A 25,306-nucleotide genomic window follows, 5' to 3' on the forward strand; every position below is an offset into this window, starting at 1 on the left:
AAATGGAATATGGGCCAAGTAGAGAAAGCGTATAAAACATTTCTTTGTTGTTTTATTTTTTGAATCATTAACAAACAACGATAATTTAAGTGACCCATGTTGTGGTTTTGTTTTTCCATTTTGTTCATACCTTTGAGTCAAAGCAAGTTTTGATCTGTTGTTACTCTTTTCTCTATACATTGTAACATGAAGTGTTTTGATTTGAGAATCATTAACAAACAACGATAAATTAAGTGACACATGTTGTGGTTTTGTTTTTCCATTTTGTTCATACCTTTGAGTCAAAGCAAGTTTTGATCTGTTGTTACTCTTTTCTTTATACATTGTAACATGAAGTGTTTTGATTTGAGAATCATTAACAAACAACGATAAATTAAGTGACCCATGTTATGATTTTGTTTTTCCATTTTTGTTCATACCTTTGGTTTTAATCTGTCGTTACATGAAGTGTTTTTGTCACATGAAGTGTTTTGGTTTGAGAGTCATTAACAAACAATGATAAATTAAGTGACCCATGTTGTGGTTTTGTTTTTCCATTTTGTTCATTTCTTAGGTTTTAATCCATTGTTACTTGTTGTAACATGAAGTGTTTTGGTTTGAGAGTCGTTAACAAACATCGAGAAATTGAGTGACCCATGTTGTGGTTTTGTTTTCCATTTTGTTCATACCTTTGATTTTAATCTGTTGTTGCATGAAGTGTTTTGGTTTGAGAATCATTAACAAACAACGATAAATTAAGTGACACATGTTGTAGTTTTGTTTTTCCATTTTGTTCATACCTTTGAGTCAAAGCAAGTTCTGATCTGTTGTTACTCTTTTCTTTATACATTGTAACATGAAGTGTTTTGATTTGAGAATCATTAACAAACAACGATAAATTAAGTGACCCATGTTGTGATTTTGTTTTTCCATTTTTGTTCATACCTTTGGTTTTAATCTGTCGTTACATGAAGTGTTTTTGTCACATGAAGTGTTTTGGTTTGAGAGTCATTAACAAACAATGATAAATTAAGTGACCCATGTTGTGGTTTTGTTTTTCCATTTTGTTCATTTCTTAGGTTTTAATCCATTGTTACTTGTTGTAACATGAAGTGTTTTGGTTTGAGAGTTGTTAGCAAACATCGAGAAATTGAGTGACCCATGTTGTGGTTTTGTTTTCCATTTTGTTCATACCTTTGGTTTTAATCTGTTGTTGCATGAAGTGTTTTGGTTTGAGAGTCATTAACAAACAACGATAAATTAAGTGACCCATGTTGTGGTTTTGTTTTTCCATTTTTGTTCATACATTTGGTTTTAATCTGTTGTTACATGAAGTGGTTTTGTTACATGAAGTGTTTTGGTTTGAGAGTCATTAACAAACAATGATAAATTAAGTGATCCATGTTGTGATTTTGTTTTTCCATTTTGTTCATTCCTTAGGTTTTAATCCATTGTTACTTGTTATAACATGAAGTGTTTTGGTTTGAGAGTCGTTAACAAACATCGAGAAATTAAGTGACCCATGTTGTGGTTTTGTTTTCCATTTTGTTCATACCTTTGATTTTAATCTGTTGTTGCATGAAGTGTTTTGGTTTGAGAGTCATTAACAAACAACGATAAATTAAGTGACCCATATTGTGGTTTTGTTTTCCATTTTGTTCATACCTTTGGTTTAATATGTAGTTACTTGTTGTAACATGAAGTGTTTTGGTTTGAGAATTATTAACAAACATCGAGAAATTAAGTGACCCATGTCGTGGTTTTGTTTTTCCATTTTGTTCATACCTTAGGCTTTGATATGTTGATACTCTTTTTGATTCACACAGTAATGTCTCTTTCTCACCTACTGAAATCCCCTCGCTTTGCTCGCAGCTTCACTATCGCTTCCTACAGAGCAACTCCAATGCATCAACTCAACAAGCTTGGTCGATACCTATACTACCAGCAACCATAGGTATTTCACTCTCACGTTTTGCTTTGTTTTCATATCTGTGTTTTTGGACTACGGAGGTTATGTTATTTCTTAAGCGCATTGTTCTGTTTAGGATCTTCAATCACTGAATGAATTCTTTTTTCTTTCTTTTTTCCAATCACTCAGCTATACATCATTTCGTACTACTGCTCTGATCACGTATCCGCAGCTTGCTTCCGCTGTGATGCTTTCTCTTTTAGCTAGGGAAAAATATGTATATGAGAAATGCATTCCCATTTATGAGAGGTGGCTCCTAGGTATTGGGAAAGAATTTTCTGCCATGGAATTTAACAAACTCAGGAACTATTTTGTGAAATTTGTGCACTCTCCAAGAAAGATCAGAACTTACAAAGAGGACGGATGCAGACCTTGCGATGATTTTGCAACCTTTTGGAAACAACTTTGGCGAAAGCTTTCTAAGGAGGATTCCTAAGGATATACACTCATCCTTTGGTTATGAAGAAACCTTAACAAAAGGTCTTGGTTATTAATATCTTTGTTGGACAATATTTAGTAACATTATAGTTGTAGTCCGTTATTAATTTTTTTTTTTTTTTGCTATTCAAGTATTTGCAATTAGTATCTTTCTTTACAACTTTGGTTTGGTATCAAAATGGATTTGATTAATGGATGAATATCATTTTATTTTAAATAATTTCCTTGTCATCATGATACCTTGGGAGGTAGACCACTTCCAGATTGTAGGACTGATACTAAGATCTTCTACTTACGCACATAAATTGGTTGTTTTCTATTTCTTTGAAACCTAGGCTTGATGTCTAATAAGCCTGATAAAATAATTTCAAAAAACATGGATTTAAATTGTGATGGAAAGTCAGAATAGCGGTGCTGCTGCGTCTAACAAGACAAGTATAGGCTACAGAGTTCATGAACGATTGAGATTTGATGTAAATTATTTGACTTTCACCTAATATCAACATATCCTAACTCGTTATTTGTAGAAATAGCTCTTGCAACAACTCTTCTCTTTTCCTTTTCTCCTCAAACTCCTCCTCCTCTTTCAACGCTCAAACAATCCTATGTGGTCCAATTTGAAGTTTCACTAAAAAAAATGGTTTACCAAGGAATAATTTGAAAACAAGTTTTCAAGTATTAGAAAAACTATTTTTTTACACTATAATTACAACAGACCCAACACAATTTTTTATTGAAAAATGTTGCTTACTTCAACAAAGTATACATAACTTTCATATTCATCAGTGATAAACAAATAAAATAATTACAGAATAAATATTTGTCATCAATAAATATAAAAATACATAAGACAAATATTTATGACTAATAAATATAATATAAAAACGATACCATTATTTGTCATTGATAAATAAAAAAACACAACAAAAGTATTTTTTTACTATTAAATGTAAAAGAAATATGGGGGAAATATTTGTCAATGATAAATATAATAAAAAAAACATGGCAAAATATTTAACACTAATAAATAGGAGAAAAAAATATGTGACACATGTAACACCCCGTTTTTCCAACATAAAAATTTCATAACAAATAATCAGAGTTTTTCAACATAAACGAAATGTCACACTTCTTTTCATAAAATCATAAATGGAATAAATAACAATTCATCCTTCATAAATTGGTCAACATAAATATTCAAAAACTTCGCAGCGGATTTTAATTCAACAACATAATTAGTCTTGGCACGAAGGCCTCATCAAAACATCTCGTAATAATCCAAAAAACTAAATCATAGTCATGTAAAATCATAAGCAGTACGTAAGGAATAGAAAATAGCCACAAAAGTTCCCATCCCGTTATGTATCAGAGCACCTAAAGACACAATGAGAGATAGCCACTCACGACAACAATCAATAGCTACTTATTCTCGATCACCTGCAAGTTACTCATACGAAGAGCAACATTTCCAAGTAGAAGGGGTGAGATTCACAAAGAATAATGTTAAGCATATAATTCAACAATTATATTTAACAACATAAACATCATCAACATATCATAACAATGGTCATGTAGCATCATTATCATCATCATCATAATCAACTTCATAATCAACATCAATATCAACTTCATAAATCAACTTAACAACTTGACTCGACAATGCAACTTAACTCGACTATGCAACTTAACTCGACTATGCAACTCTATCATTTTACTCATGCATGTGGTACCATTCTAGGGCATAAGCCCTCGTCGCCTTTGAGCATAAATATACTCCTAGGGCATGAGCCCTCGTCTTTATTGAGCAAAAGCTCCTAGGGCATGAGCCCTCGTCTTTAGGGTGAATGACAAGCATTCCAGGGCATAAGCCCTCTTCTTTAATGATGATGCAGGGACTCAACAACAATACTTTGATGACCAACAACTTCAACGACATCGACAGACAACTTACAACTTAAACGACATTGACAAACTACAACAACTTTGAAGACATTGACGACAACTGTGGTAACGACAACGACTTCACATCATAATTTCATATTCATCAATCATAAACAACGTCATATAACATCGTATCTAAACATCAACAATTCATCATATAACATCGTATTCAAACATCAATAATTCATCATGCATCTTTGTAAAAACAATTATACATAACATATTTCCATGTCAAACCAAGGATACTAGAAATATATCACAATTATCAACAACTTTCATGTTTATACAAAAGACCAATTTAAAACAGAGATGTGTGAAAAAGACGCAAAAACATGAAACAGAGAATGTTGTTACCGTACAATTTCGCTAAGACCTCCTTGGAGTATTTTCATCATAACTCAAAAACTAAAAGTCATTTTCACGTCAAACCAAAGCCACTGGAAAGCTAACAAAATTATCTAAAACTTTCATGTTTACACCCAACGTCAATTCTGTACCGATCAATACCAATTTACGTTTCGAAATCGAAAAACTTGTGCAGAAAGTCCATAAAAATTCACTGTGACCTACGTGCAGTAATTTGACCATAACTCAAGTTCTATAAATCATTTTGACATCAGACCAACGACATTAAAAAACTAACATTCATACCTACAACTTTTGTGTTTACGCCTAAGACCAATTCTGTACCGATCAATACCAGTTTTTGTTTCAAATTCGAAAAAGTTGTGCAAAATTCGAAAAAGTTGTGCAGAAAGTCCATAAAAATTCACTGTAACCTACGTGCAGTAATTTGACTTAACTCAAGTTCTATAAATCGTTTTGACGTCAGACCAACGACATTAGAAAACTAACATCCATACCTACAACTTTCGTGTTTACACCTAAGACCAATTACCGATCAATACCAGTTTCTATTTCAAAATTCGGGACAGAGATAAGAAAAAAATCAGGAAAAACAACTTATATTATTCAAACTTCACATTCATTCAAAAATCATCACAATCAACAACAACAACTCAACATAATTCATACCCAATTCATAATATGACATTAACAACAACAATCATCAACAACCACAAATCAACAACAACATAACATAAATCATCAATTATCACTCTTAACCCTAATTCTCCAATTCTCAAAAACTAAACCTACAATATGTTAAATGAAATTTCAGAATCATAGACTCAAGATTATTGAACCCTTACCTTAGATTGATTGATTGCAAGGATTGTACAGACTTCTCTTCTCTGGTTCTTCTCTTCTCTAGGTTTCTCCTCTTTCTCCCAAAAACAGTTTGCATGTAATCCCTTTTTTCTAACTCTGACTCTTCTCTTTATATAAACCTTAACCTATTTATTTTCTCTTAAAAATTCTGCCCCAAAGCCTCATTATTCTAAATAATTATATTTCTCCACTAAATATATACTTCCACTAAATATATTCTTCCACTAAATATATTTCTCCACTAAATATATACTTCCACCAAATATATTCTTCCACTAAATATATTTCTCCACTAAATAATAAAATAGGGGTTAAAAATAAATATCAACACATAATAATAAAAATATCACTTATCAAACATATTAATTAAATTAAATAATTCGACTCTATCTCAAGAAAAATAATTAAATAACAAGGAGGGCGTTACAACACACATTTTTCACTAATAAATATAATACAAAATATTTGTCACTAAAAAATATATAAAAATACATTGGACAAGATTTTGTCGCAGATAAATATTTATCGCTACTAAACACGGGAGCAATATTTATCACGGATTAATATAAAAAACATGGGAGAAATTTTATCACTGATAAATATATAAAAAAATGCGGGAAACAATTTTTCAATTGTAAATATGTGTCATTGAAATATTAAGAGTTCGTTTATGATATATGAAAATAAAAAATTGAGAACCATTCACTTTTCTTAGAAGAGCTTGTGTTGGGTTACATTTTGATGACTTTGATTTTGGTGACTCTGATGACTTTGTATTTATCTCTCTTCTAACTAATCATTATCTTTCATGAAAATAATTTATTTTAAGGAGATGCTAACACGTGCTCTCAGAGCACATGTTAAGGGTCCATAGATAGAAATTATGTATTTGAAATTGTGCCAATTTATCTCTAAAAAAACTTGCTCTTTATAAATTCTCTAACATGTGTTGTTCGGGCACATGTTAACATGAATCTTTATTTTAATCATTCATTTATTAATTAAACACGCTAAAGTCATTAAAAGTCAATGTGATAAACTCACTTTAGCCTAAAAAGGTATGTAGTGTGTGGGGATGAATACTTAGTTATGCCCTGCTTGGTTCCCCAACACAAGAAGGTCATGTAGTGTGTCCTGAACACCAGGTTAAGAGCGATTGAGAAACTCAAACATTTTCCTATCAAGCTATCACAAGTATCCGATTAAATCATCTCATTTTAGTGATGTCATACTTTCTTGCAACATAACAAGGGTGAGTATTCTTTGGTTGAAATTCAGCCATACTAGGAGAGTCTGGAGTTGATGTAGATATTTCCCCTTTCTCTTTTTGATGTAGATATTTCCCTTTTCTATTTTGATGCAGATATTTCCTTGCATGTAGAGAAATCATGATGATATGAGTTTGTTTGACACCTTACCCAACTTTAGAGTTTTCGAATATCACACCAAAAACAATCAATTAGAGATATGATTAACCGTGCATCGCACGGGTTGAAAACTAGTTATATACATATTACATAGAAATGTTTTCAATTCTCTCAAAAAAAAAGTTTTCAATTAAACATATGTTCATATCTATATAGTTTATACCTTCTTTGTGGACGAAGTCCTAAGCCAGAATTCATCAATTATTGGCTCTCACAATGGATGAAGTTCAGCAAAACTTCTTACTCGACAATCCGAATCTGTATTTGCAAAATTTGTAGAAACTTTCTGAAAGATTTCACCAAGTCTAGTAAACTTTTGAATCAATGTTTTTACAATAAATGAAATTTTTGTGTTCCCTTATGTTTTAATACATTACTTTTTACTTTTAGTAAAGAAAGAATCATGACAATGAAACAAAGTTATCACCTTAAACATGAGCAACTAACATTGCGCACCGTGTGAGACTAACACGATTCATCAAATTACAGTATACCATCCTGGACTGGTGCACAATATTTCTTTTTAATTAATAAAAAAATCTCCCTCTCTCTCTCTCTCTCTCTCTCTCTCTCTATCTCTCTCTCTCTCCCCCTCTGCTTTCTCTTTCCATCTCATGACCGCCAACGCTTGCTTCACCATTGTCTTCCTCTCTCTCGGGACCTCTTTCTACTGCACCTTCTGAACAATCAAAGGATTTTTTTCCATCTACACCCAAATTTCATTTTCCCATCAAATTTAATATTTTTTCTTTGTGGGGTGGTTCTCAAATTCATCAAACAAAAAAAGACAATGAAAATTTGGTATGTGGGTCAAACTATGATTGCAAAACCTTGAGTCTCATAATAATGATGATGTTTAAATTAGAACCAAAAAAATTAAAGAAGAAGAAGAGAGGAATTGGAATCCAAGGCTTTGTTTGGGAGTTTGGCGGGGAGGGGAAGGAAAGACTTCGGGGAGAGAGAAATATAGGGAAAAATTGAGAAATCTTTCACATTTTTTAAAAGAGTATTTTTTTAAAGAATGATAAATGAATGCTTATGATTAATATATTTTTAATTTTAAGATTATTATAACAACATATAATAAATTTGAAGAATTTGCTGCGTGCCTTTGTTGTTGGGGTGCAGAATTTTCTGCTATCTTTCTACTACTGGGTTTGGGCGCTATTCTTAACAGCAGCAGCCTTTTGCAGTTTTTGGTGGTGGTTTTTGCTTTTAGGTGTTAAGGTAGTGAGGCAGGGGTATGCGTTTGATTATTGCATATGTATATGTCGGCATCAACACTGGTTTTTATCTTTATGGGTTTGGGAGGTTTCTAAGGTGTCCCGTATATATGCGGCATCTCTATTGTATTTTTCTGTTATCCGCAAGTTTAATGCTTCTTGCGTTTTCTCGTCGTGAATAAAATTTGCTATTCAAAAAAAAAAATTGAAGAATTCATATAAATCTTCTAAAACCTCCCAAAACCCTCATCCAATACAATTTTGTAGTTTCCCAAAATGAGGAGAGTTTTATTATTTTGAAAAAAAATAAATAAATCCCCCAAAGCCTCTCCTTCCAATGTCATCTATTTCTTCCGCTTACTTCTACCTTTTTTTCCAAGCATTTCATTCCTTTCCCTTCCAAACTCGCAAACAAAGACTAAGTGTCTCAACATGTGTCACCATCGGCATTTCCTCCTCCTCCGCCACATCCGGACTCCTTTTCGTTGAACTTCCATGAATTCTTCTCCCCCAATTTACCCATTTCGGTGATAAATCCTAGTTTGTAAGAACAAGTTGGAAAAGTGAGCTGCATCTGAAGTTTGGGAGCCATGAAAAAGGATGGGATGGATGAGCACAAAGATAATGTAATATCCCACGTAATTTTAAATAAATTGTCGTATCAGTTACATGTTAGAACGGAAATAATTTTCAAGGATTAATTACTTGTTGAGAAATCGACGATATTTGGTAAGTTTCTCGTATTACTATTCCAACGGACATGAGAAATTAAATGGTTACGAATTAACGGAGGATAATTATGTCTTTTCCTTTGAAGGGCAATTTGGTAACTTGGACTTGAGATTTTTTTTAAGAAAGTTGGAACCACTTTCTAGTTCTTTCTACCCACTTCTTTCTTGCACTAGAAAGCAAATTCTCTCCCTCCTTTCTAAGACCAAGAAATCGGCCTTCACTTCCATGCAACTTTAGCCACCAAAATTCAACTAATCTTCCATGGAATCACTATAATTAAGCTACCAATGGGTTCTATGTGGAGTTCTAGCCAAGAGCCAAGTTTCAAAAATCTCTCTTTCCCTCCATTGCTCACAAAACCGCCCCTCCTCTTAATTCTCCATAACCTTCATTTTCATTCAAGCCTCATGGGAATTAGCTTATGAGTTTGCATTAGAGCACCAAAGAATGGATTAATCACAAGGTAAGTGGCATAATCACCTTTTCATGGGAATTTATTTAATCCAAGATTTGATATATGTTTTATGTGTAATTGGAAGAGGATTATGTGTGGTAATGGTATTTAGAAATATGGTATGAAGAATGATAATAAGCTAGGAGCATTGGTGTGAGAACTTAGAACTTAAAGTGTGCAAGTTATTCCCATAAGCTATTTCAAGTGATTATTGATTGTAACATGTTGGAATTTTGTATAATTGGTTTAGGAGGTGTTTAAACATGTTGGGATTGCTTCTGGAAAATTTGAGCAGAAATTGAATTGTTTAGAGGTCATAAGCTGACAGTTAAGCTGTTTTGAGCAAAATGCCTTAAATGACTAAGTTGTGAGTTCAAACTACTGTATAAGTGGTTCATAGGGCTAATAATACATGTTGGAACTGCTGTGTTAAAGGTTCGGTCGAAATTTATGTGATAGAAGTTATAAGTTGCTAGTTAAGTCATTGAAGAATAGCTTAAGTTGAAAGTTAAGTTGTTTCAAGTATTATTTTCTGAAGAACAGCTTATGAGAAATATGTTTAATTGACATATGAGTAATGGAAAAATGATAAGCTGTTTTAGTAATGTTAAAAGTGCTTAAATGATAATTAAGCTGTTTTAGAAGTGCTTAAATAGCCAAACGGCGAACTTCTGGTGCAGGGACTGAAATGAAAATTTTTGTGTAAGCTGGTTGATGAAGTAAGGCTATGTCACGATTGATTTGAATTGTTTTAGAAGGGGCAAGACCTATAAGCTAAGGCATAAGCTATTTTGGGAAAGTGATTATAGAGTTTTGGAGATAGCAGAGCTGCATATTTTGGGATAAGCTGCTTGCAATTTTCAGGAATGATTCACGGTGAGTTCCTTTAGTTAGAAAACTTCCCTTCGGGTAGTTAAATTATGCCTTTAGAATAATAAAATATGATTTAGTACATTAGTACATAATTTAGTGACAATATGATTAAGATTTATACCCTTGCTAGAGTACTCTAAAATAACTTTTATGTTGATAAATATGATTATGGTAATGCAGAAGTTAGAGGAAAAATATTATGATAAGTTTTACGTGAGAATGAATAAATATGCAATTTCGGCTAACGTTACGTAAAGTGAGAATTGTTTGATTTTATTACTTCATTTCGACTCTTGGCTAATATAAATTACACTTTTAAGGTAATATAATGGTTTAGCTTGGCTAAGACTCCAATTCTCATTATTGCCGAATATGTAGCCGAAATTGTATTATGCATATCCTCTAACCATACACAACCATAGTGTATATTTATTTGTGTAAAGGAATATTTAGAGTAAAATAGTCATTGAAACAAATTATTCATGGGTAGATTTCCAATCATTGGAAAGTAAAGAATTCTAAGTATGAAAGTTCGGCTTAATTAGTCGGATTTAATTTATCAGGATATGGGGAAATTTCATAACCTTTTAGGAATGGCATATGACAACGATATGCCTAGAACCTAAATAGGTTAGTATCAGAATTAATTTCAGAATAAAGACAGAATCACTACGTCTTTATTATCAGTTTCAGGATGTTGTTATTATAAGAAAATCAGTTAAGATAAGTTATTCCTCTCTATCTCCCCGTCAGTAGTGGAGTTGAGAATTAACTCAGTTATCAGAAAATTAGTTCAAGTTACAATATTAAAACATGTTTAAAATGTGGCTTTCGCTATCCCGCCAGTTGGATACGAAAGGTTCCCGCCAGTTGGAACGGGCACTATCCGTGAGGATGACCCCACAATAATCAGAGGAGTCCGGTATCCCCGTCAGTTGGATTCCCGCCAGTTGGAAATTAATACCGGTCAGAGTGGAATAAATTCCGGGGTTACTCCACCTGGGTTTATTCCGTAAAATCAACTCAGATAATATTGTTTGTTCAACGCTAACATTTCTAACATAATATGACAGACATTATGATTATGTTTATGATTTTGTCATTAGTATTAGAATTATATTAGTAATTCAGATAGCGATCCTAGTTATCCCCCGATCGCTCAGTTATGCATGATAAAACAGTATAAACCCGGACTGGGTTAAGTTTAGAGACAGATGGCGATCCTAGGTTCCCTGTGATTGCCTACAACCTAGGATAGGTGGAACTCACTGAGACATCCCGTCTCACCCCAATCCCTTTTATTTTATTTCAGATCAGCAGGTTGTACATGGCAAAGAGACAATACAGGAGGCTGAATGATATATTTCCACAAGCTCGTGTCGTATCAGTTCAGATTATTTATTATGGTTTCATACATGTGATCAGATAGCAAATGTACGACCATGCAGTGATGTATATATTTATTCAGTCGAAATTTTTATTATTGTAATTTTAATGTATCCATTACTAATTTTAACGCACATTCTAAATATTCTAGATAAGTTTAGTTTGGGCGTTACAGATAATCACAAACTTTTTTTTATGAGGCTTATAGATATGAAAATGCATGGGGTATCAATATTTGTTTTTCTAATTTGGTGTGAATATGTAATCAGTTTCTCGTTGAGAAACGAAATCATGATCTACAAAACTAAAAAGGATAAAATGGAAGAAAAGAAATGAAGAAAAATATAATACAAAATTTTTGGATTTGGATCCTTCTGATGTGGGTTTCTATTGAAGTGATTGTCGGAGACGAGGAAGATTGAAGTGTTTGTCGACGACGAGGAGGATGTCGACAATGGCATCATAATATTTTTTGTTTGGGTTTCTTTTTCATGTTACAAAGATGCTGCTCGACTAGTTGTGTGTACTCTGTGTGATTTTTCTGGATAGGAAATGTTAACTAGTGCCCCGGGGGCACTGGTTAAGCACTCTAAATGGTAACCTTTTATAAAAGTTTGTGTAATAAAGTGCATTGGAAATTGAACATTTTGACATTTTTAAAGAAATATTACTCAATTTAGAAAGCTTAAAGAGTGCCCCGGGGGCACTCGTTAACAAGACCCTTTCTGGATTAATGAAGATTTTCCGATTGGAGTGCAAAGGAGTATGACCGACAATGCCTTGACTGAGTTGGTGAACAAAGGAGACGGAAAGAGAGGGGGGAGAATTTGAGAGAGAGAGAGAGAGAGAGAGAGAGAGAGAGAGAGAGAGTTATATTGTGTGTAGAACATCATAAGGATTTATGGACTTTCACAATCACACCTTTAAATGAACTCGCGCACCATGAGCGACTTGTGACGCTTGCGCACGCTGGAAAGGGCCTTAAACATATTCCGTTAGACCCGCTAGAAAAAATAAAAAAAAATCATTGGGGTGCTAAATTGTTCAAACTTTTACTCCAATACATTGTTTAGTTGAGTACTCCATCCGTTTTTAAATATAAGCAAAATTGACGTTTTAGGTTCATTCATTTAATGATGAATGTGGTCCACATTATAAACTACATTCATCATTAAATGAATGAACCTAAAAAGTCAATTTTGCTTATATTTAGAAACGGAGGGAGTATGTTTTAAACTCAGTTCCTCTACTCCTGTTATTGAGAAATATATATATATATTTAAAACTAAATTACACTTTTGATCTCTTAAGTCATTTTTAGGTTTTACTTTAGTCCTTTCATTTTTAGATTTTTGTTTTTACTCAAGTTTTTTCGTTCGAATTTTGTCTCTTAAGCTATAAAGGTTAGCCACTGTGACCATTTCAAGTGTATTCTACAATCTCTTTCTCCGCCGAAGCACTTTCTTGTATTTATATCAAAGAAGATGTAGTAAACACAGTAATAAGGGGTCTAACAGTAACCTTATATTGGATAATAAGATGACATATCAAATATGAGATTATACGACTGAATTGTGGTAATATCAGATGGTGAAAATAAAAATATTTCCTTTTATAAGACAAGAAGTAGGTTAGGCATCAAGGAGCGCCAGAAACATGTCAACTAGGTTGGCACCCAACCGGAGCTCCCATCCATAATCGCCTACTCCATATATCTTATTAAAAAAGGGAAAAATATGTTTACAAGAGGGGGGACTATACCAAAACCCTCAGAAAAAGATGAATAGAACAGAAAGAAAATAACGGAAATCCTAAGGAAAACGATAGTTATGCAAGCTATTCCTATCCAAAAAAATCTAAAGACAAAAAAACCGATATCGTGTCAAATCAAATAGATTCAACCATAACAAAGACCCGAATATTATTCTAAAACCAACTCGAAATAGTGCAAAAAATAACCATTGGTTTGGCCAGGAAAATCAAAGAGGGACGACACAATTCATTAAGACGGGAATCATGGTTGCAGACTCCCCAAATATTCCAGTAAATAATCTTCGTTTGGGATGTGACAGGGGTGGACCCTGAGAACGGGTTAGTATGCCATCTTAATTGCTTTTTTCTTCCATGCCTTCGTCAAATAAAGAGTAAATGGAACTTGAGCTATGGTACTGTTTGCTAATAAATTTCACCAAATTCATTTCTTTAAGTAATACTGGAACCACCGGGTCGTCAGGACTTGCCATTATCTTCTGAATATCTGGCATAAATTCAGAAGGCAACGTGAAGATCGGTTAAACATTAAGAAATGGGGACCGTGGCCTCACTATTTCACTAGAAACATTATGCAACGACATATGAAAGGTAGTCTCAGACTTTTCCATATGTCGTGGGGCTTACTCAACAAGTTGACTCTCTAAATGTGCATCTAAATTATCTGCATGAACAACCTGCACCTTCTCTACTAGCTGCGCAAGCTGAGTGCTATGTACCTCCACGCTTTCGTGCTGAATGGCGGCAATCAGAAGGACCTTCTCTATGTGTGCATACTGTTGTTGCTTGGGGAGACGCAACTTCAAAAGCCTTAGATGATCTAATGCCTTCTGGATTATCTTGTGGCTCCGACCCTTGCGTGTACTGTTTCTGCGAGTTTACCAGCTTCTTCCCTTTCTCAACTGGATTATCTTCTTTGTTTGCTTTTTTCGAATGTAACCATCGACAAGATGTTACATTATGGCCAACACTTTGACAATGAGTGCAAAAATTTGGCAGCCCCCGTATTTAATCTCCATCGGGAAAGCGAAACCTTCTCGTTCCACCGTAACTTCATAAAAAAATGTCTTTGGAAAGATCTAAATCCATCAATACCATGGCATAGTGTCCAAACAACCTGTTCTTAGTAACATTATCAATTAATAACAGTGTCCTGACAGTCCCTGCTATCTCATACAAAGTTTTCTCCATCCAATATTCCCGTAGAAATTCCCACAATCGAATCCAAACCTGGCTATGTGTCTGTCGTTGTGTGTGAGCATTAAAATCCTTCACCCATTCAAATAAATGTAGCACACCCCACTTCAAATTGACCGTACCCTCTGCCCATATTGATCCCAAGTCATCATAATAAGCAAAAGAGAACTCGTAATACCCCCCCGACCCAGGGATAACATGCGCCACTGCCTATTAGTTTTGCATAGTTTCTGCAACTTTGCAACAATATCCTTGGAAGAGTGTGGTTTATCCCCCTTGTTCAATACCAGTCTGCCCCGAAGGTTAACCTTACACGCTTCTAACCCTCAAACATAAGCCTCATTAATAATCTGAATTGAAAGTGTGTCTCCACGAATTGACGGTATTGGAAGTGGTTTAGAGAATTGTACTTGTGGTCCTGTGACAGCCGTGGAAAGGACAATTTTGTAATAGCAGCCACTGCAAAAGGAGAAAGGGTTGCCTGCATGAATGATTTTGAAGAAACAACCACTGCAGAAGAGGAAATCAGTGCATGCGCGGTTGGTAGAGTAGAAACCGGAGTCGCAAGTTCAACCTGCCAATCAAACATGGCGAGGCATGCGATGCAATAACCAGACTGATTTGAGCAATCGAACCAAAAGAAAGATCAACAACTTTAAAACAATCTCACGTAGAAGTGAATTAACCCACTCGATAAAAAAAAAAACACGATCAGTGATATAATAATTACGATGACAACAATTAAGAAACACCGATCGATGAGAAATTATTGAGTGGATAGAGTGATGGACGGTGGAAAAATGAATGACGATTTCAAGCTGATCACCTAACGAATGGAAGGCGATTATCGATTGGAATCTATGGAGATACAATGGAAGAAAGTTAGGCGGGGCTCATGCTAGGATGACCCTAGCAGAGTGTTTTCTTGTTCATAATATTTCAAGTAACAATCTGAATATTTTTACCAATTATGCTAGAATTTATAATAATGTGTTCCGATCACGAAGCCTAGTGGCTAGAATTCACTTTTTAAAGTGACCCCTGCATATAATAATGCATTGTCCATGCTAACTGAGTTAGGCTCATGGAGACTATAACAATGGCTTTCTTTTATTTATTTATAAGAAACCAAAAAGGAATATTTATTTTATCATAAACCAAAAATATTTATACCCTCACTTTATTTATTACAACATCCAACATGTACCCTCTGATATCTTCACCACATCACAAACCTTCCCTTTGTGCCATCTTTTTCTCACCCTTTCACTAACCGACTCCGAAACTTCTAATTTTCCTCTAAACATAATCATAAATTCATAATCACATTCCTCTTCCTATAAATAAACCAAACCTTCCTCATTTTCTCACTCTCTCCCCCGCGAACACGTAACTGTGGGGTTTCTCTTTTTCCATCATTTTTCGAAATTTTCCTTCATTTTCCATCAAAATCTCGATTCGATTTTCCGTTAATTCATCGCGATTCTATGATTCTATCGTAGTTGATTTTGATAAATTTGAGAAATTGTTAGGGTTTCGGTTCCGATTTCTATTTTGCTAGCATCGGGAGATTTTGTTTTTTGGTTAGGGTTTTTGATTTTGGTGATTTGATTGTGATTTGAGATGGGGAGTGTTGTTGAACGAGATGATAATCGGATTATCAAGATGAATTTCACGATGGATGGAGCGGCGAAGCTGAGAGAGAGTGTGACGGAGAAGTTGAAGGAGTTTATGGGGGAATATACTGATGATACTCTTGTGGTATGATTCTCAATGTTAACGATTTGGATTGTGTAGTGTTTGTTTGTTTATGGATTGTTGAATGCATGATGTGAATTAGGGTTAGGGTTCGTTGTAATGTTGTTGTTATTGGAGGTTTGATTTGATGGATTAATCGTTGTTTTGTGTTATAGTGTTAATGTTTTGGGATATGATTTGTGTGATGTGATTTTTATGATGGAAGGATAAGTAATGTTGAAAATTTCATGTTCTTAATTGTGGTTAGCGTTGTTAGGGTTTTTCTACAAGTTAAGGGATTGTGTATTTCGGAGTGTGAAGTGAGGAGATATTCATATAAATGTATGGTTTACGGAGACAGACACGGACACGACATGCCAACATGGATAATATTTTGAGAAAATGACATAATTTAGTGTAATTATAATTATAATTATATGTGTCGTGTCGATGTCGGACACCTATGTGTGTTCGTCACTGGGACACACCCAATCCAAGGAGTGTTCGTGCTTCATAGCTATGAAGCACAAACACCAGACATGACTGACATGTTGACACCGGTAATTATTTGAGAAAATGACATAATTGAATGTAATGACCATGTGCCGGTGTTATGTCGTTGATACGCCCTCGATCAATTGTGTCGGTGCTATAAGGTTTTTAGGTTCAATGCAAAGTTGTTGTGGCTTCTAGAGATTTGTTAATGATGAATTAATTTGTCATTTTCTGTTCAAGTGTTAATGTTTTGGGATATGATTTGTGGTTTGTTGTATGATGGAAAGAGGAGTTATGTTGAAATTTCCCTGTTCCTGTATAATGTGGTTAGCATGGTTAGGTTTTTCTACAAGTTTTGGGATTGTGTATATTGGAGTTTGAAGTGGAGTAATACTTAGATAAATGTATGGGTTTATTTTGTTATAATTAATAAGTGAACAACACTTGTAACATTAGCACTGAAGAACTTGGTAGCACCGACATTTTTGATGGAAGGTGTGTTTGGTGTCTGACATGTGACGACACCGAAACATGTGATTGCATTCAATTATGTCATTTCTTAAATTACTTATGGTCTCGACATATGAGTCTTGTGTCCGTGTCTGTGTTAGTGCTTGATATCATGTATTTGAAAATGGGTTGCTGGTTATAGTGCATGCTAATTGCTTTTCATATGTTTGGCTGTGGCCCTGTTGGTTGATAGGTTGATGGAATATTGATGCAAATATGAGTATGGCTTATGCACAGGACATATGTTTGGTAGTTGTATGTGCATGCACAACATGCAGAATGAGTTTCTTGCAATTATGATATAAAGTGAAATGTGTACTAAATTATACACAAAGATGATAGACCCTATCATTTTAAAAATTATCGATAACTTTACTGTTATTATAAGTTATATATTTGTCTTAGGTATGTGATCACGGTAAAATACAGATAGGTGAGTATGCACCCAAAATTAAGAGGGATAAACATATTTTGTGGATAAACAGAGATTAATTTGTGAAATAAAAATCATGCTAGGTGATCTGATCTTGCAGATAAACAGAGCAACCATAAGATATTAAAAATTTCTTATGATAAATTGACTTTGACTGTAAAAATATATATAAACTGAATTTGACCTTGTATGCTCTGACAGGAATATGTTATTGTGATATTGAGGAATGGTAAGAGCAAAGAACAAGCAAAGAACGAGTTGAATGTTTTTCTGGGGGATGACAGTGATTCTTTTGTGTCCTGGTAATTTCGCTTTAGTCTCACCTTGATGGATATTATTTAGGTTAATTTAATTGTCAATTCACACTATGATTTCATGTGCTGATTTATATGCATATCCTGTTATCAGGCTGTGGGATCATCTACATTTGAATTTAGCTTTGTATGTAAAACCTGAAAAACTGCAAGACGAAGCTCCTAAAAGAAAGCTTATATCCGAAATTAAAGCTGTGGATGATGGGCTTCAGCATTCAAAATCAGAGTTAGAAAGAGGAAATTCTAATAAGTTTTCTAGAAGTCGGCATAACAAAGATTGGAAAGGACTGGTGAAGGGAGAAGCTGAAGCACCTACTATTAGAAGCTCTGAGGTTGACAATGCTCATTTAGTGGAAAAAGTCCGATCAAATGTCAATCGCAGTCGAAGGTCACCATCTCCTAAACCTGCAGATCAGAGGAAAAGGGGCCGAGCTGATGAACAACAGAGGCCAAAGGTTTGAACTACTAATATATACTCATATTTTTGTTATTCAACTTAAACTCTTTTAATGGAGTTTCCACACTAATCGAGAGCTTATCATGCTTGTTTGTATAAGTGAGTGACTTTATCCAATTGAACGGTGGAGTTATAGTTGATTTAACTATTTTATCACCTTTTGTCAACCCTGTTCTGGAATTTTGGTAAATTGATCACATTGGTGAAGTCCCGTTTGGATAAGGCTTATTTTTAGCTTATGCAAATAAATAAGCTTTTATGTTAATTTATAAGTTTTCACTTATGAAAATTGTATCTTCATAACCAGTTTTTTCATAAACTGCATTGACAAACTTATAAATAATAGAAAAAAGCTCATTTATTTGCATAAGCTGTTTTGCGTAAGCTCAAAATAAGCCTTATCCAAACGGAGCCAAATGCATCAATTGTCTGAATCTTAGCCCTTATACTTCACATGTGTCGCTTAGATAGATTCTATTGTATCTTCCCATCACTATTAAACTGATGGAAAACAATTTTTTTTTTTTGATGAAATAACTGATGGAAAACAAATTATATCCTTATGGATATAAAATCACCAATTTTTTGTCTGCCGATTTTCCTGTCTGGTATTTTGGTAAATTGATTAGATTGGTGAAGTCCATCAAAGAGAAATGCATCAATTGTCTGAATCTTAGCCCTTATACTTCATATGTACTTGCTTAGATAGATTATATTGTATCTTTCCATCGCTATTAAACTGATAGAAAACAAATGATATCCTTATGCATATAAAATCACTAGTTTTTTTTGTCTGCCGATTTTCCTGTTCATTTATGTGTATTGTTTTTAAATAAAATTACAAACTACTTATTGATTTGTTGCTTTCAAATATCTAATTGGGTAATTTCAACAGAGGGATGTTGTCTCACAAGTAAATATTGCTGCTCCTCGACGGCTGCTTCAATTTGCAGTTCGAGATGCAGTGGGTTCTCCAAGGACATCCGGTGTTGGCACGTCAGTGGAGCCTTCCTTAAAACGTCTTCGTTCTGTAGTTTCTACATCCTCTGCTGATTCATCTGTAGTTGAACATTATCAGCGTGTGCAGCCAACTTCCCGGGCGCCAAATGCAATGGCTAGAGTGATTAAGGCTGTGGCGGAAGCTGCAGAGGATGTGAAGTCCAAATCCTCGGGAAGTGTATTTGATAGACTTGGCTGTGGTATGGATTCATCCGCTGATAACAGCCAACTTGATTATCAACATCAGGAGCAAAATCAATCACTGTATCTACAAAGAACTGATTACAATGGGCAATATGCTGCAAATACAACTATGGTGGAACGTGAAACTGTTTTTCTCTCTGATTCAAATTCAGATAATGAAGGGTGTAATGATGTAAATGTCATTGGTCATGGGGTGACTGGAACTTCTGAGATCAGCTCCTCTGTTGGAAACAAGGGAAGTGATTCACTCATGGTGCAGTATAGTGTAGCAAAGAAAGCTGATGATAGTTTGCGTCTAAAACAGAGCCGGGAACAGGAGCAACCTGCTGCTGCATGTAACCCTTCTCGTAAAATAGTGAACATTTCTGTTAATGTAAATACTTGGAAGCCAGCACAATACCAGGAACCAAGAGAGGTTGTAGAATTAGATGGTCATAAAATTTCAGACAATGAAATTGGAGATTCCAGATCTAACATGCAACTGGTGAAGGAGAATGCGAACACTCTGAAAATTAGTAACGGAAATGTGAGATTATTCATTATGCTTACATTCTGAGATACTGTTTAAAATTAGTGTATAGAATTTTCCTCTTTGAAATGTTTATCTTAACTCCTTAAACTTTTCTTTTTATAACTTTACCCCTTAAACTTTTCTTTTCATCACTTAACCTTTTTGAATTTGTTTTAGATGACCAATTTTATAAAGTATAATGACATGCCTGGTTGTTTAGTTATTGACTATTTTTCAATTGTATTATGACATATGTTAGGTAAACCTTGCTCCTGATGTTCAGAAAGAGTCTAGCAAGGCACACTGTACTCCTGGTGAGTCTTAAATCTTCCCTGGTGGAAATTCTTGTTGCTCTGAGACACATGCAAATATTATTTTCTGCTGGTTCAATAATTATTTTGAATGGTGAAGGGTCTATTTTTAATTTAAACGTTTTGGTGTATGGTATATCTGTATTTAATCTCATACTATTGTAATTTAAACTTGAAGACTTCCGACACTTATCAGGTGTAAAAATTGATTTCATATTTTGCATTCTCAGGTTCTAGCGTTGCTGGTCATCCTACAGAAGATGTTGATTCCAGAACCATTTTTGTTAGCAATGTAATAATTCTTGCTCCTTGTTTTTGGTGGGTGTGGGGAGGCCTCAAAGATGGGTTATTGGGTTGGATTTGTTTGATTTCTGAAGTTTTATTGTATTGGTTATCATAGGTTCATTTTGCTGCTACAAAAGATGCTTTGTCTCGGCATTTCAATAAATTTGGAGAAGTGTTGAAAGTGATTATTGTTACTGACGCTGCAACTGGCCAGCCAAAAGGGTAAGATGTTTGTATAATTTGTATTGCTCACTACATATGCTACACATTGTTTGCAACTTTATTTTAACTTGCTTTTACTTGAACAGGGCCGCCTACGTTGAGTTCATGCTAAAAGAAGCAGCAGATAATGCACTATCTCTGGATGGTACTTCTTTCATGTCACGAATTCTCAAGGTATTGATCTTAGCTTGGTAATTTAGCATGTGTTTGGATTAGTGTTCCCACAAGAATAAACATGTGTTCACAAATGCATTCTATTACCTTTGCTGTAACACAACTTTGGAACATTAACTATAAACACAATTATCTAGAAGTTCTATCCTAAAGTTATCAATTGTGGATCGCTGAAAATGGCAAAACACGAAATTTACTATAAGAAATAGCATATGGCGAGGCGTGCAAGTAGTGGAAGCCGCATAGTGGTTTAAATAAAATCAATTGTATCAATCATTTATTTATATATTAATAAAAGCATGTTGTATACTAAAAAAAAGCTGCATAAACGTAAACTATAAAGTGACATAATATTAATTCAAGCTAATGGTTCAAAATACCAATTCAGACTAGTGATTACTGAAAACAGTAAAAAAATATTTAACATAAAAGATAAAAAGATCTATTCATTTTCTCCTCTTCCCAATTATTCTCATTGTAATATAGTGAGGCATATCATTCAACTTGACTTGCGCGAACCCCTACAATCTCTTTCATGACACCATGGGTGGCTCCACCAACATCTTTGTTGCTGTCATTATTAGTTTCCTGTTGTCCTTCCCCTGCCCTCTCTCTCACATAAGTTCTTGAGAATATGATGAAGGAAAACATTAACCTCTTTCGCTCCCGAACTGTGATGATTGAAGACATGCTTTGCTGGGTGTATTTCAATGTTCTGCACTTAGTGAGATCATTCCGGTGTTTCTTGTGCCAACACTGTGGAATTATGTTACTGGTGTAGTCAAATTCCTTTGTGGCCACCACAATTCCTCTTCCAATTGTGTTGTCGTGCATGCTGCCAGTGTTAGAACTTGCCTGCAATTGTGTTGAGACTCTTCCAAGTTCCAAGTTGACATTTAGCTTACTCCCTTTGGTCTTTTTTATTATATGCAAATAAAAACTCATGTTTGGTGGTACATAGTATAAATAAAGATGTCGATAATCATTTTTTTATTCTCTAAACCACAACTTATTTTTTAGTATTTCAATAATCATTTCTTCAAAAAAAAAATTCAATAATCATTTTATTCTCTTTGAACAAGCTTCCCCAAAGGGCAGATACATAACTCATTTGATTACATCTATAAAATTGCTGAGAAGAGCGTGATTTTAGATATTTTTGCTTAACAGTGTGATCTTGCTCTAATAAAGAAAGTAGTGCCCGTGGGATTGGGAAGCAATGTTGGCTGCTAACTGCTCTTGATCCCATGAAGTAGTGGGTTCTGGCGATTTTGTTAGAGTAGTTAGTTTTCAGTTTTCTTTTTGCAGTATGCATGATGTTGGTTATAATAAATACCCTCACTTTATATGTCATTCAGTATAAAGAAAATGCCGGTTTGAAAATCTATGTCATTAGTCAACCTTGTATAAATGATATACACGTATGATGAAGATGTATGTGATGTGTGCATTGTATTTTTATTTAAATTTCAAGAAAAAGACAAGATCCATGAACTAAATTATTTGCATTACTTTTCCAATACAGGTTGTAAAGAAAAGTGCTGCCCCAGCCCAACAAGAATCAGCTCCAACCACGACATGGCCACACGTTGTTAGGGGATCTCCATTTCCTACTGCTAGATTCCCCAGACCTCCGTTTGCAAGAGGTATTCCTGGTTCATTTAGACCTCGTCCCCCAATGAAACTGGGTGCAAGGAGTATGCAGTGGAAGCGGGATGCTCAGGGTAGTCAAGCTGACAGTGGTTCATCAGTGAATACGGGCAATATTGCCATGCCTGCTACTCGTGGTCTCACCTATATTAGAACACCATCTAAACCAGAAGGCTTGGGTACGACATAATTCAAATATTGAGAGGTTTAGAGCACGATGGAATTATTGAGATGGCGGTGAACCAATGCCACGTCAGAGTCTTCATATCTTATTGCACAAAAATGGTAAAAAAAAAATATTAATGTAAGGAGACACTTGGCTTAATTTCTGGATTTTTTGTATGTACATGAAGGATATTTGAATATTTAGAGACTACGATGCCTATTTAGGTAGCAGTAGACTACGTTTAATAATGTCTATTTTTTTGTCTTCGGCTGAAGCTACGGAAGAGGAGGATCTTGATTTTGTTGGATTGAAGGTGAGAAGAATGTAATGGAGGTATTTGGGAATGATCCACAGTTGATGTGTTTGGGTAGGGTGGGATGATTTATATGGTCTTTTTTATTGCTGGAGAACAAGTTTCTCTGTTTTTTTTGTTGAAAGTGCTACTAGTTAAAGATTAACAAACGAAAAAAAAGGAAGAAAAGGAGGAAAAAAAAAAAAAGTTGAATTTCGTTGGACGGTTTTATTTACTTCATTCTCAATATAATTTTATTCTTTCTGTAATGTTATAGTTGTGTGATTCTGTTGATGGTACTATGTTATTCTTTTACTTTTATACTTTGTAGCTAACCAGCAGTGAAGCTGCGTTTCTCGAAATGCTTACCAGTTACAAGTTCAGCGGGAAAAAAAATATTACATCTATTGTTTTTCTTGTCATTTTTGTCTTTTTTCTCCATTTACTTGATTTCAAAGTTCAATGGAACATTAATTTTTGATTGTCGATAATTATCATTGATCCTAATGGATAGAGAATTGATTCTATTAATTAAGTGGTTAACGATTTGATGGGGGAAACCACATGAAAATTTTGCATGTCAATATTGTAACAAAAAGATCTATATTTATAGGAAAAGTGACAAATAAGTAACAAACTATTTTTTATTTACGTGTAACCTTGAAATTACAGCATAAATGAAAACTAGAATTCAACTCCATACGTGACATCTTTCAAAAAAGAAAAACTGCATATATAGCAGTACTTTAATATGTAGTTGTTATAGAACTTGGCAAATCCTCAACACATCGTACGAGTCAAATTCAGAGTATAAATATTCTAGGAGAAAAGATAGAAATCAGTTTGATTTCATTTGAACACGTGATGTCATAGAAATGCCAATACCAACGAAATCATTGGAAAAACTTGTGAATACACTTTCTGCTAGCTGAAATCATTGATATAGCTGAGAAGAAAAATAATTTTGGATTCATGTCATTATTATATCAACATATAAAGCTAGTTGCTCCAATAAAAATCGTTCACTGCCTAATTTCTCCTTCATATTTTCAAACTCTGCAAGCTATTCAAATTTTAAGAGTGCATGTAGTTACAGATTCAGTCAATATAGATAAGGTAGAGGAAGCTGCACACAATATGGATTGTTTGTTTCCATGGTAGGAATGGTATAGACGCGCGGTTACTAGAAGCCGGAAATTCTAGCTTCACAAATCCGCAGTAAAATGGCATGTTAAACGTAGTCTAACACTACAAAAGCTAAACCAAACACATACTATGCTGCTAAATGGATGATACAATTGATTCACTTCTCTTCATATGTATACCAAACATGTTAAAAAAGTTTGAAGTTATTTGCTTCTACCCAAACTTCAAGATTTGTATATAGTCTTTTAATTATGTGCTGACCATTGATCAAGATCCCTGATTTTGATTATGAGCTTAACTTCATTGTTAAAGAAAAAACTCTTTTGTTTTCATCTTTTTTCTGTCTCTTGATATTATCGTCCACAACATTTCCATAATTGATGGCACATTGTGTGTCCATGGATCAAATTGCATTATGTATGGGAAATTAAGCTCATCTTTTCCCTAAAAAAACAAATCTCATCTAAAAGAAACACACAAATTTAAGAGAATTTGGCTGAAACCCAAAAATACGAATTAATAAGATACATATTATAAGGTAAATAAACTGGTTTAGCTGCTACCAGTAGGATAATCAAAATGAAACTCTCAAGAGCCACTAACCGGACCGCTAGAATCAAAGAGATGATTTCCATGATTTGAAACCAAAACCTCCAACTCACGAGATAACAATTTTATCTTTGCATTAGTAACAAGAACAATTAAAGACAACAATATTTTATGGGAAATGCTAACCGGTGCTCAGAGGCACCGGTTAGCATGACCCATACTTTATAAGCAA

The 25,306-nt window shown here is 34.3% G+C and overlaps 1 protein-coding gene and 2 long non-coding RNA genes across 3 annotated transcripts; all 3 read left to right on the top strand.

Annotated features, from left to right (window-relative positions):
• Nucleotides 1-1,825: 1,825 nt before the first annotated feature.
• LOC146936506 (uncharacterized) lies at nucleotides 1,826-2,606 on the top strand. The gene is made up of 2 exons (XR_015033193.1): nucleotides 1,826-1,933; nucleotides 2,078-2,606. It is a non-coding gene; the product is annotated as an uncharacterized LOC146936506 (long non-coding RNA).
• A 6,236-nt stretch (nucleotides 2,607-8,842) lies between these two features.
• Nucleotides 8,843-11,765, top strand: LOC146936507 (uncharacterized). Its single transcript, XR_015030629.1, has 3 exons — nucleotides 8,843-9,402; nucleotides 10,074-10,269; nucleotides 11,579-11,765. It is a non-coding gene; the product is annotated as an uncharacterized LOC146936507 (long non-coding RNA).
• A 4,223-nt stretch (nucleotides 11,766-15,988) lies between these two features.
• On the top strand, nucleotides 15,989-23,648 carry LOC146936508 (uncharacterized). The gene is made up of 9 exons (XM_085751297.1): nucleotides 15,989-16,380; nucleotides 17,996-18,096; nucleotides 18,203-18,563; nucleotides 19,461-20,294; nucleotides 20,539-20,593; nucleotides 20,821-20,882; nucleotides 20,991-21,097; nucleotides 21,184-21,271; nucleotides 22,797-23,648. The coding sequence occupies exons 1-9, from the start codon at nucleotides 16,243-16,245 to the stop codon at nucleotides 23,109-23,111; spliced, it is 2,061 nt and encodes a 686-aa protein (XP_085607423.1). The 5' UTR covers nucleotides 15,989-16,242; the 3' UTR covers nucleotides 23,112-23,648.
• The last annotated feature ends 1,658 nt before the right edge of the window (nucleotides 23,649-25,306 follow it).

This window comes from Medicago sativa, chromosome 3, assembly GCF_051527215.1.
Source record: "Medicago sativa cultivar Bolivia chromosome 3, Bolivia_mono, whole genome shotgun sequence".
Classification (NCBI taxonomy): domain Eukaryota; kingdom Viridiplantae; phylum Streptophyta; class Magnoliopsida; order Fabales; family Fabaceae; genus Medicago; species Medicago sativa.